Source organism: Melopsittacus undulatus, chromosome 12 (genome assembly GCF_012275295.1).
Source record: "Melopsittacus undulatus isolate bMelUnd1 chromosome 12, bMelUnd1.mat.Z, whole genome shotgun sequence".
Classification (NCBI taxonomy): Eukaryota; Metazoa; Chordata; class Aves; order Psittaciformes; family Psittaculidae; genus Melopsittacus; species Melopsittacus undulatus.
Genome location: NC_047538.1, coordinates 16,581,154 through 16,595,094, shown reverse-complemented (window position 1 = coordinate 16,595,094; position 13,941 = coordinate 16,581,154). Strand labels below are relative to the sequence as shown.

General features: G+C 41.9%; 1 protein-coding gene across 1 annotated transcript in view; it reads right to left on the bottom strand.

Moving 5' to 3' along the window:
• GALNT9 (polypeptide N-acetylgalactosaminyltransferase 9) overlaps positions 1-13,941 on the bottom strand; it is a 136,281-nt gene that overhangs the window by 78,034 nt on the left and 44,306 nt on the right. The window contains exons 3-4 of the mRNA XM_034068422.1: positions 7,279-7,445; positions 5,107-5,281 (exon numbers count right to left, since the gene is read on the bottom strand). Of these exons, the coding sequence (XP_033924313.1) occupies positions 5,107-5,281; positions 7,279-7,445 (342 nt within the window). The remainder of the gene's footprint in view (positions 1-5,106; positions 5,282-7,278; positions 7,446-13,941) is intronic.

The following is a 13,941-nucleotide window of genomic DNA, read 5'->3' as shown; positions in this document are numbered from 1 at the left end:
CCCCCCACCCACATGGCACTTGTCCTGAATTTGTTCAAAAGTACAGATTTCCTAACTGACAGGAACTGCATTGGAAAATGTCTCTCTTAAATTCTGCCCTGTCCAAGCGGGTACCCAAATACCCTGATCTGTGGGTTGAGATAAATAAGTCTTTTCTTCCTCTTCACCATCACTATTAAAATGTTTACTTCAATAAAAAAAGAAGAAATAATATTAAAACCCAATTTCCCCCCCCCCCCATTTCACAAATCAGGTTGTTATTTTTTTCCCTTGCAAAGACTTAAGAAGGAGTCCTCATAAGTCATAATGTCATAATATACGACAACGTGGTCTCATCTTCTAGATTTTATGGCTCAGTGGGTTTAACGCTGTATTTTACCCTGGCTGTACCACTGTCAGGTACCACGACGTAAAAACTTAACACGGAAATGTAAGAATAAACCCTGTGTAATCTGAGAGCTTACTCTGCATGTGTTTTTACACACTACCTCACATTTCACTGATGATACACATTTATCAGATGCAGACAAGCAGATCTACTGACATTCATAATTCTTCACTGAGGCCAATGGAGGAATATTTCATGTAGGATGCTTTTCCTGTAAATAAGTGTTCCGAGACCTGAAAAAAACCCTAAATTGCATACTCCTATCTTGGTCTCTAAGAGGAGAGAGAAATCCCATCTGTTCTACCTGACATCTCTATCAGCATTCCCCTTTTTCAGGGGAGGTTTCAGACCTGCAGCCCTCAGCCAGAATGGAGTGAATGCAGCATAAACGCCTGCTGGAGAGTTAAAGATCAGCTCTTAGGCTGCCAAATCTGAATAGCTCTTTTCTGCACCACTGAAAAGCAATGAGGATGCTTCAGTGAACACTCTAGGTTGTTTAGGTAGATGAATAGTTGAAGTTGCTTTTCTGGCATGTCCTCTTGTATGTACGCTGGCACCATCCCACGAAGCTGAAAGGCGCACATGGCTTATGTTGCACACTTCCCTCTCCACTCAGATAATATTAGTTCACTTTTTCTATCTAAAACGTGTATTGCATTAAATTACCAAGTGGATCCTGAGTGATGGTAGAGGCTTTGCATGAGAAAAAACTCCCTTAATAAACACACGTGCTTTTCTTTGCATTTGCATTAAGTAAAACTTCCAGGTCAAACCTACCATGGTACCAGGCATGCTGCCATGAGCCATGTCCTGAACAGGAGGCATAGGCTGAGCCCTCCAGCGGGGAGGGACTGCACAGGAGGAGGAGTGCAAATGTAATTTCACTTGAGCACTTCTCTCACTAGAAGGAGAGAACCATCCAAAAAGCCACCTGAGCTTGAACATGGATGTGGGGATTTTGCTGCTTGCAGAGACTGGCTTGTTAACATGAAAATATTAACAAGGAGCTTTCTCATAACCATGTCTGTGTTACAGAGTACTTGGGATAATCAAAGTCAGTAGAAGAATAGGAGGAAATAACTTCCTTTTTCCTTTAACACATCTCCTTGAGAATCCATTGCTAACGGCCACAACAACAAATGGCAGCATATACTGCAGTATAAAATAAGATCTGCAAAGTACTATCCATAGGCCTGGGGATCTTGATCTTTAGCTCCTCTTAGTTTATTAAAATACCAGTTTTCTATATATATAAAGCACTGCCAACTTCAGAGATAATGCATAATGATGGGATGTGTGTGGCACAATCTGATGGATACCCAGCATTTCAGGTCCTCTTTCTCATGTTAGGCTGTCTCTGTCTCTCTGGTCTATTGAAATCTTGTGATTAAATCCTCTTACTCCACTGCTTCCTTACTGATACTCCCCCTTTGTCTGGCAAAATTTTAATTACTATGGTACTGCATAATTCCATTCAGTGCTCTGATACTACCACTGTGATAGGAGCAAAAGCAATTCCTAAGATAGAATGCAAGTATAATACTCTATCATTATGTCTTCTTTATGGCTCCTAGTACCCTCTTTATGGCTGCTAATATACTGTGGTCTCTGCCTTTCTCTTACTGATTTCTGCTCTCCTCCACTAAATGTGTCCTTTTCCTTACCCAGAGATGTAATACCCCATCTCTGCTATCTCTCTTTCCTGCTCCCAGATATAATGTAGTGAAGTTCTCTTCCCCTTGTCATGTTATTCTTTCCCATCTCTCAAAGACAGGAGTCTATATAATGCTCTACATCTTCTGCAACACAATTAGCAGCCAGGAGGCAATGGTCTGTACTCAGTGTTACTGTGTGTTGCTTAAAGCACAGTGGGTGGACATAATACAAAAGTAAGAGCAGGAATGCTGAAGTCTTCAGAGGACTGCAGGGAAAACTGAATTAACAACCTTAAATATACCCCCAGAGGTGAATGCACAGGAGCTTTTCATACCTATTGGTTCTGCTGGGTTGCTAATTCCTCCTGACATTAAGTACAGTTAAAACCAGACATGGTTCTCCTGCAGAGCAGGTAGAATTTTACATGTGAACTGTACACGTACATTATCATGTAATTTTAACTTAAAATTCCATTTGAGAATCAATAGTACTGGCCTCCTTTTCAGCCAGTCCTCTCCACTTCTACTCTCACAGCAGCAGTATTGGTTCGAAGCCTTAAGGGGAACAGGTCAGTAGAAAATCTCTGCTCTGCGCTAATACATTTCAACACCTGAGAGGCAAAAAAGCAGCAATTAAGCACAGCAAAATAAATAATTCAATAGTTAATTTGACCTGCCAGGTTATGGAGTATTTCTTTATATCCTACCAGATTGTATTTTAGTTTACAAGAAGTGTCCCTAGAGAGTCATGCTGTGAAAGCCCATAAAACGCTATAAAGTGGTGAAAGGCAAAGGGTCACTCACAAATGGGGCAACTATAATTTAAAGAAGAGGGTTTTTTGTTGTCAGTGTCCTGCATATTTTATGAGAAAGTGATTAAGTCCTGCTATGATTCCTTATGAATTAATCTGCCAACTACTTAGGCAGGTAAAGCAGCCATAGATTGGAAGACTGAAATTGCACTGCTGGTACTTGAATTTTAGATGGAACACAAACCAAACAGAAAGCTAATGCTATGTTCTGTGGTAAAGGCTTCTTTTTAATTGACTCACAAATAATCCATAGACAGCTTTGAGTGGGAGCAATCCATGCAGCCTCCGAAGACATGAATATACATTGAAAACGGGGGAAATATTAATGCAAGATGAGACTTAATAGGAGAACAGAAACAACGGTACTTTAGCAAGATACTGCTGCATTACTACTGCGTTTATAGGGTTATGGAATAGGGGTAATGTTAACCTGGTGGGAAAAAATAAAGCTGTCCAGATGGAAGGATTTCCAGTCCTCCTAAGTAAAAGATGAGATGGAAATTGATATGACAGGCACTGCATGTGCACAGGTGGACAGAACTGAAACTAGGGGGAACCAAGTAGAACAAGGTATGAGATGGCTGTCAGAGGTGGATGGGAACGGCAGCAACACCAGAAGGGAACTCTGAGCCTCCACGTGTGGCTCTGAAACAAAGGGATCTGCAAAGCTTCCAGGGAACGTTTGTTGTTCTCATTCATCCTGTGCGGCTGCTCCAGAAGCCAAGTGGTCTCACAGCAGCTGCACAGACTGCACTGAGACTTCAACACACTTGTTGAAAGCAGAGTACACCAGGGAGGATGCAGTAAACACAAATGCTCTTACCTCTGATACGCACACATTGTTATTTACTGAGTAGTCTAGTTTCCTGCCACACTGATCTCAACCATTTCTGATCTTGATGCAAAGCAGTGAGGTTTAAGAAACTCCAAACCAACCTAAAAGCCACAATAAAACTCCCTTCATCCTTACTGACGCCAGTGCCTAGCTTCTCTGGGCAGATTACATCAGTAAGATCTCCATGTCTGTACAGAAATGGTAACAAAATTCTCTGCAAGGGTCAGAAAACCTTAGCTTCGGCAGGAGAAGCACTGGAACAGCACCCTCAGCACACTCCCCCCCATCCCCGATCCTGTCCAATAGCTGATGTTACACTGCATGAACAGTTGCAATGATTTGAAATACCTCTCTGCTTTAAAAGTAAATAAATAAATTAAACCAGCTCTTAAACTTCTAGAAAATTACTACAACTGCTATTACAGTCTTTCATAGTCCTGGGGGAACAAACTCATGGTGAACATAAACCAGCTGCACTACAAGACTTATTTTATTGCATCTTCCATTTTATCAAGATATTCATGAAAATACGAAAATAAACACTCCACTCCTCTGCAATTAAGTTTATCTCTGGTTGTAAGTACAGCTATTTTTAGTTTTAATTTGAGGATATCTCCCAGAACTGCAGAGTGTAATCAGCTCCACCATAACCCTGCATCATCAGCACCAAAGACAAGTCTATCTTTGGAAAATACACATTTTACACACTGAAGGTCCCAGCAGCCCTTTTCCAGCTGGCAGTGCAAACCAGTTGCTCCAGTCCCGACTTCCAGTAATGCCAAACATCGGCCACTAAGTGGTGCTACAAAGATTTACTCCAACTGCAGATCTGGTCCCTTAAACCCAAAATTGAGCTTGCCCCAGCTGATACTGCTCCCTTGAGAAACAAAGGGGATGAGGAAAACCGTGCTCATCTCAAGCCCCATTACAAATACAGGAAATAATTAAGTGTTTCCCTCAAACGAAATGCAAAGGAAATTTATGAGGAAATCAGACTGGTATTCAAGTTTCTAAGAAGGAATTCTAGAAAATGACAAGAGATAAAGAAAAGAGTAACTTGCAAGCATGCATCTGCACCCAGCCCAGAGCCTCCGTAATGGTGTCTCCCCATTTTACTGCTTTGGAGGTTTTGAATTCATTGCGGTTTAAATTACTTCTCTCTCCACTGAGCTGTACCAGAGCAGGCACAACAGCCTTCCTATGGATCCTGCAGCCACTGCAAAAGATTGTCATAAATGCTGCAATAATCAAGATCAGTATTCAGAAGTAATTGCTAATGTGATAACAGCAGCCTACAGCCTCATTCCTACAGTTATTCAGCTTTCCTGTTACTGAGCAAATCTCTTTCACGGGCTTTGAGATAATCAGCATGGTGTAAAAGTACTGCTCTCCCTGTGGGAACAGCCAGCAACTTACCAGCCAATGTTGAACTCAACGTGAGCATCAAAGAACCCAACAACAGGAGATGTTGCTGCTTTCCAGCCTTGGATTCTGGCCCGAATCAGCCCTTCTCGTTTGTTATTGCGCACTATTTTCACCAGCCCTGGGTATCTTTTATTGACATACTGGTCCAGATTAAATTTTAGCTCAACTGCAAGACAAAAAAACCCAAATAAATATTCAGAATGAGAAAAGCCCTGAAACAATTATGTTTTACTTTCATTTATTTTGCAACCAAAAGGGAAAGACATCTGTAACTATTCCTAACCGCTTAAGTCAGTCTCACAGATGCAAACCAACAACAGTTACGGCATGGACTAGTTCCAGGGAGCTCAGCTCAGAGAGACCTGCACATATTTAATCTCATGGATTTGAGTATTGCTTTGAAGGGGTATTTTGTATAGATATCATTAAATGATCACTATTTTAACTCTCTGATTATCTGCATTAGGGTACAACTGGCCTCTGGAAGAACAATTCTGACCTTATGGCACTGTAACAGTCTGCAATATTTTACAGTCTGGTGGTTTGTTTTTCTGATTTATGTTATGCATTAAGAGTTAGAAAAATAACCTCAATGGATTTTGGGTCAAGACCTAATTCAGCTCACAATTAATTTGCCTTAATTTTAAAAGTTTACCCTTAAATATAATTAAGACTCCTCAGTACTAGGCATCTTCCACATTGAACTAAATGAATATTGAAGATTTCAAATAGACTTCTCTTTTGTTCATTTTCAGGCACTCAACCACAGATGGAGCAGAACTCATTCACTCCTTTATTCAGCTTCATTTCAATGGGCTTATGAATGGGCGAATTACCAAAATGGTCTATTTTTTTAAATCAATCTAGTTTGGTAATTCATTTACACTGCAGCTTATTCATAATGACGCTTTTACTCAAATATATTTATTAGGAAAACTAGTAGAAGCTTCCAGGACATTAGAAGCCTCATTCTTCTAATCTATATTACACAGTAGAATCATTATCAGTGAAATCAAAGACCTGATAAATCTCCAGCTATCTAGAAGAATGACAGAGAAAAGCCATATAAGAGTTCACTGACAAACAGTGTGCCCAATTCTCCTCCGTATCAGACTGTTAGCAAAGCAAACACTTTGCAATCTCACATAATTACTCCATAGGTTACACTGCTGTAATCGAAGGCAGAATTGGACAAAAAAATCTTAAATCTATAGGTTTGGGAATTTATTTTGGTTTGGCACTTATTTTTAGTGGTTTGTTCTCCGTCAACCCTCCTTTCTCTTTGAGGATCTGGAAGAGAAATGGCAGCTTAAAACTGAATGATTTAAAGCTGTTCATCTGTGGAGGAATTGCTAAACTTGAGCCTTATTTTAATAAATATGATTTGAGAAGATGCATCAGTTGCCGAAGTGGGAGGTATAACAAGTTAAATCACAACAACACTGCTAGTCACCTGTATCCCGAAAGTTCTGCAAACCTTCCCGACCTGTGAAACAAGTTGATCAACAGCACCATTATGCTCACCAGTATTTTGATTTTTGAGTGCTAACCGAAGTGGTGTTTCTACATTAATGAGTGAGATAGCCTGAAATAGGCATGTACTTTGTGCCCATTCTGTTTCATTCTCATAGTCTTAATTTACTCCCTGGCTCAAAATTGAAGAATCTGTTGCTGCACTTTTCCTTGGAAGCAGAATTTAAACTTTTAGTCTATTAATGATGATATTCCTCTGGATCTGAAAATCTGGAGGAAAGTGTCATTTCTAGATGAAGACTGCCTATACAAATGCATTCATCCTGTAAAGATTTCAATGAAATCAGCAGGGTTTATCCACATCATGATTATTTGTTATACAAATGGCTCATGTTTACTCACAACTTTGTGTAAATGGCTCAATCAACCTTCTCATCAACAAACTCTTGTAAATTTTACTGACTTCAATAAGAGGTATGTTAATTTACACCATCTTGTGATCCTGCTTGTTAGCCATAAATCAGTGTTGCAGGTATATCCTTCCTCCCCTGGCTGTTTAAATGCAGAATGACTCAATGCTGTTTCACCCCAAGATTAAAGAAGGAAAGGCATTTCAGTGAGCAGTGACCAAACTCCGTTAGGATGCCCATTAACAAGACAGTATTCACAGAAGAAGTTACTTGTGCTCACCATTGTCACTGTTGTCATCCACCAGAATGATCTCCTTGAGCAAGTGTGATGGGGTGTGATTCACAACACTGTGCACAGAGCGCAGGATGACAGACAGTGCCTCATTTACAAATATAAAGACCACAGAGATCTGGGGCAGGTCATCTAGGTAGGTCATCTGTTTGCATCTGGGGAGAAGAAAGAAGTGTTAACAACCAAGCAGCCACTGGGAGGTAAAACAGACTGAAGAGTGTCTTCTCCTCACTGCTGTCCAGCATATAGGGACTTGCAGGCTTTGTTCTTTCTAACCCCAAAGATAGACGGAGTAAAGCTCAATAGAAGCAACACAGCTAGAAGCAGTGAAAATCGAAGTGTCTGCATGCACATGGACTTGCAGCAGCTCTCATTCTCTGGAAGGTTAAAAGCATATCTTGGAAACCAAAGAAATACCAGAGAGTTTGGTCAGAAACAATGTGGAGAAAGCCCACAACACTACAGCCTATCTGTGCTCCCAGGAGCACCATCAGAAGGGCTGCTCTTAACTCGTAATTAGAGCTCATGCTTTTAAAACCAGGACCCGCTCAAGCAGCTTTTGTGTTTGCCCACACAAAGAGCACTTGCCATCTTTCCCAATCTGCAGTTTGTGCAGCAAGAACAAAGGCAGGATGCTTGTTGTACAGACACACACTTGCCCAAATAGTTGCAAAGCAGATCTGCTCCATCTGAGATGTCACCTTAGTAGGTACCTACATCCTGAGAGTCACAATTTGCTTTTGCACTTGCTCACTGATGCATATATGTTGCAATACACTATTATGAGTGGAAAAATGGAGGCCTGGAGGAGTTACACAGCAGAGCAGAACCTCTGCTCCCAAGCCCCCAGCCTGTTTCCCCTGTAACACCACGCTGCCTTATTTAATGGAATTCTCTCCCACTAGCTAAGACACTAACTTTAAAAACGTGTTCTCACAGTCAAAATCCATCCAGAATTACCATAGCAATTACTGAACCTGCTCTCTGAAACACTGCTAATGATATCACAGGAAATGACTTTTCCTGCTCTTATCAAACTTTCTGACCTCTTACTCATTACTTTGGCATAACAATCCCTTTTCCCCCCACTATTGGCAGTCAGGGGCATGAGGAAGGTGACAAAACGTTTGACTGGTGGGTAACCTCTGGAAATCAGTTATGAATTCTAGCAATTATTCATAATTCTTATTCATCCCAGTTCTATTTGCTCAGAGACTCAAGTACCTGTCATTCAGTGTTACCACAGCTACTTGCTGGTGGCCAGTACCCTACAGAGGACCACTGTGTAGAGTTTCTGGCTAAGCAGCATTATTTTACAGTCTAAAAATAAACCTGGAACAAGGACAGAGATTTCCAGGAGGTGTGAATGCTCTGTCACAACCTCCTTTTTGAATTCCTTTTTGAATGTGATTTTCCTCTTGACCACACAAACGCATCAAAGAAGTCCATCAGAAATATGTCACTAACAGGAAAGAACTATCAGTTAGAAACATGGAGCTTGCAAGATTCCCCTTGATGAGAGACATCTTTGATCTGATAGCAATTTGCTTCAGAGCTTCACTTGTATCAGCAGGACACAGCAAATTGCATCTCAGTAAATCGGACTGGTACCCAGGGAGTGGGAGCACTGCTGGTGGAAGTGAGGCAGAGGAGGGATCCCACCCCAGGTCATGCATCCTGGTGGGGTCCTGCATCAGCACGCAGAGCTAGCACAACACAAGGAAAGCTAAGAAAGCACGTAGCCAAGTCTGGAAACAGCAAGGCAGAGGAGGAGGAAGTACAGCAAGAATGACAGTGCAGTCAAAGCAGCAGCTGCAATGTGGAGGAACAAGCAACCAAAGGAAACATGGGATGAACACAATTGTCAGAGGCATCTGGGGAAGGATCAAAGAATTCTACCTAGGAAAAGACAGGGAAGCACTGAAATAGTACAGGACTCAGTGGATTAGGCTGTGCTTCCTTTATCTTCTGATTGCAAACTTTTGCTGAACTCTTCTGGAGTAAGAGGTATTGGTTTTATTGGTGAGTGAACTGAAAGACCTGTGCACGCAGCCACTTGCTCCTGTCCAGACAGAAAGGTTGAGTAGAACTGATATCCAAGGCTTTTCCTCCACCCTCCCACTCAGGTTCTGAGAAAATCGGGATTTCTCACTCAAACTTTAAAATCAGCAGACCTAAACCAGAACCTCCACTTTTGATTTAGTTCTTCTTCGTCACACTAAAGCAATGCATTATTATTCTGAGTGTGACTCCATGTTCTCACTGGTTCACTAGACTTCTCAAGCCTTGGTTCTCAACGATTACTTACAATGATTGTAGTTAGGCTTTAGATAAAAGGCTGTTTTGAATTTGTTATCCCACCTAGGTTAAGACATTCCTATCACTTTTCACTGCAACCTCCCTTCTGTCACCTGTCCCCTTTCCCTGTTAGCAAGACATAGTTGAAGAACTGCATTCTGTCTGCATTTGGGAAGAGCACTCCAACCATTATGTGTTAGAATACCTTGGGTAACTCTGCTGCAAGAGGAACACCTAAACGGGCAAAGGCCAACCTCAGGATTTAGCAGAGGTTTAAAAGTTGTCATATTTATTTATCCCAGCAAGGATGAAGAACAGCAAAAGCAGCCGCCCGGCTGAGCAAACGTTTCAAAGTACAGCAGTGATTTAGGAGTTTATTTCCTGCAGACTTCCAGTCAACCTTGAACTCCCAGCTCCTCAAGTCACTTCAGAAAATGAGATGGATGTGCTGAAGTAGTCAGGAGAAAGTCCTGGTCCACTATCAAACACTTCTGATGATGTCTGAGAGCACGAGCAATCCCAGTCAAGGGGCCTTTCCTTAAAAGTGACTGGGTGCTAAAGTGCTTTGTTGGATTGCTGCCCAAGTACTTCCCAATGTATTCTGTAATTAGATACCAGCTGCAGCAATTTACAGTTAATACTTCCTTCATTCCAAGAAACTCTAACCAGCTACTGACACTCTGAGGAAAATAGTGACATTAGCAAGTCACACACAAGAACTCACCATCAAAGCACAACCACCTTTGCTTGGGCAGATGCTGACAACAGATCAAGTGTACTGCAGTGGGACATTCAGTCCCTTGTGCCTGTACGTAAGGCTGAGAAAGTCCTAAGTGTCAGGATGACACATGAAGTCCTCTGTGGTACAGCCCTTGATCTTGGCTTGAAGCACGGCAGAAAGAGTAAGCTCATTCCAGAGAAGTTCCAGGAAAAATGTAAGGCTAGAATAAGCCTACTGACTTAATAAGGCATAGAGCATCCTCTCAGAAAATGGCTGGTGCAGCAGCCTGAAGAGAGAGGGAGAGCATCAGGCAAGAAACCAGTGAGCTAATGATAGAGGAGCTTAACACAAGACTAGTCACTTTTAGTCATTGTTTTGAGAAGCAAAGTAATGAGAAGGTGAAGACATCAAACTGTATGAAAATGTGCCCAGGTGTTTTAGGCAGACCTTCCTGGGGGGCAGATGCACCAGCAGTACACCCAGCACCCTGCCAGGGAAGGGAGCTGGGTACCATCAGGCTCTCCACTTCCCTGCACTAGGTCTGATCACATTATGAACTGTGGCGATCAGGAGGGAGTTCAATTACATTAACTGATAGCGGAAACCTGGCCTCATTAACACCTGCCTAACACTTCTGAGTTCAGGATGAATTTAGAGCATACATTTGACCTCTGTGGTAACTAACGATGGCCTAAGTTGGCCAGGCATAGCTCACATTTAATATTACTATGAATCTAAATTAGTATTATGAACTGTCACCAGGTCTCACAGTGTATAACCAGCAAAGAACTTCAGGTCTGCACAAGAAGCTGTGTCTCTTTACAGGCAGATGGCTCTGCTGTAGAGAAACACACCGTTGGATGCATCTAGGATTACTGATTCCAGCAAAGGCTGAGGATGCCAGAGCTAATCATTTCCAAGGACCAGCTGAGGATGGATAAGACCTGATATGTGGAACAGCCCTTCAGGCACCTTTCATGCAACATGCCAAGTATCAAACCTGCGGCATCCTGCTGTTGTCTTGGGAAGAGTCTTGGAGCGCCCTTGCTCTGTATTTGCTACTGCAGATCTTGGCTGGCAACCCAGAGGTATTTCCTTTGTACACAAGTGAGACCTTGATGTCAGATCATTTTTCTCTATCTTGGAGATGATTTTCACTCCTTCTTTCCCTTGTACTGAACCAGTTCCTTAAATGAACATCTCCCAACCAGCCCCCTGAGCCTAACTGCGAGCACTGTCTATGCAGGCATAAGAAAACAGGAAAGGCTCTTCAGCTGGCAGACCAGAACCCTGGGAAAAATACCATGTATTAACACAAAAAAGGTCAAAGATTAGAAACTGGGGCACAGAGAGAACAGAAGCTCTCAGTTGCATGTGAGCCTGCTCATGGTAGCCCGGTGAGCCGGTAGGGAATAAAGGAAGGGAGTTTTCTTTGTCTGAACCTTCATTCCTTGATAGATGTATTTACTCTATTTGTGTCTGATCCAGCAGAAACTTGAAGTCCTCTAGTTATCAGAGCTGGGCTTATAGTCCATTTGAGTTGCACTGTTTTCCATGAAGGACTGACACTACAGCCATGTGGGTAGCTCAGTGCATTACCAGGGGAAAAAACCCATCTTTCCTGATCTCCTTTTGCCTTCTCTCCTTTCTGCATAGCTGCTAAGCTCCCAAAATTAGTTTTGCTTGCAGACCTTAATCTACCGAGTTTGGAAATGGATTAGGAAATGCATTTAGAGATTCCTGACAGCTCTGCCCTTCAGGAAAAAAATGCAAACAAAATTAAAGCTGCTTCATTAATCTTTAAAGTATTTAATACAAGATATTTTCAATTTGCAAATCAAGGTTTTCCCAGTGAACCACTGGGATGGAGATGAGTGTGGGTTTCTCTCCTTCACAAACCTCATGAAATCGCTGGGCATGAAGAAACCTCCTCTGCAGCTCAAGCACAAAAAACCCCAACATGCTTCGTACCTTGAAAGCTGCTGAATGGCCTGTGATTGTGTTTTATAGCCACAGCAGGAGAAGAGAGGTGAAACAGCACTTCCTTGGGTACATGATCAATGGAAGGACAAAGATAAATACTATAAGGATTATTGAATCCTTGCTCGTTAATGCTAACAAATAGTACTTTTAATCACCAGGCCAATGTGTATTTTGAACCCAGTTAAATCAAAGGCTCAAAGTAATCTTATATACATGGTTACCTTGTAGTAGCTAAATGCTGCTGTGACTCCATAGACACAGACGATTTACAACAGCTAAATCACTAAATCTAGTGCCTGACTTCTTTCCCCAGAAAACCAGAAGCTGCAGTCAGTGCTGGATGTAACAGTAACTTTTCAGATGCAGAAAGAAACACACATTACCTTCTTATTCCATAGTGGCACAACAGTGAAAACAAGACAAGCTGGAAACATCTCCTTCCCTAGCACGGGATTCAACTGCTGACCAGTCCACAGCAAAAGCAATGACAGGCTCCAAAACTGATTAGCTTCATGGACCATCAATCTGTCAGACAGACGGCTCCAACTCCTTCCTAATTAATTCTCCTTTTCAATAGAAGGTGTTAACTGTATTATGCTGTCACATTCTCTTTCTATTAACGATGGATTTTTCTACCCTATCGAAAAGGATAAAAAACCTTAAACAGTAAATTTTTGAGTTGAAGACTTGCATTCACTGAGAATCATATAATATAAATACAACTGTGAACAAGAGAGCAGAGGTACAGAACACGGATGCTCCATGTATCCAGAGAGAAGCAGCCTACTGTATTTTCAACTAAGGTAAAAAGAGAAGTGACAGTTGTTCCTAAAAAGCCTTGAAATGATGGTGGTACCAGAAGACACCTTCATAGTCTGTGTTGCTTTATGGAACAGCCTCCACTTTGATTTCTCATAGAGAATAAAAATCCACACCTTCCTTTGTGCTGAATTTATGTGGAGAAGTGCAGATGCAGGACACAGTGCAATTCTTGTTGGTGCTGTAGGCTTGGTAGTCTAGGCAGCTTCAAAACCCCATCAACACTGATGACCAAAGGATTTGTAAGGGAATTTTCTTCCGTGAGTGACAGCTAAAGAAATCGGAGTAGTTTTCCCTCCAGCTCTGCAAGTACTGTAACACTCCTGCCAGTATTTGGACATTCAGCATTAACACTGACTTCCTGCATGCATCGATTTTTTGGGGGGTCCTCAGCAAAGAAAAGTATTTCTTAAAGCAATGAAAGCCAATTTTGAGCTCTATTGCCTGATTCTTCTTGAAAGAATGACAGGTTTGTAAGAACTAAATACGATGCCAAAGAAATGACCGCCCTTTCTAGTGCTCCAGAGATCATCTTCATAGCACGTGTTGTTTAAAAGACCCCTCTGTCAGGACTTTACAGTCTGTAAATGGTCAGCTTCCCTGAATAACTTGCAGCTGACCTCAGTTGCTCCCTTGGCCACATTCCATGAGCATGACCCTGAAGTTATACCTGTAGAAAAACTTAATAAAGACACCTTCTCAACTGTTCCTGAGCACAAACTGCCCTGTTCCTGCTCCCACAGTGTTTCAGGGCTTCATATTAGAGTCAGGCTAAGTCACCTAAAATAATCTATTCTCCAGCTTTTCTGGTGCTCAGTGCTGTTGATGGT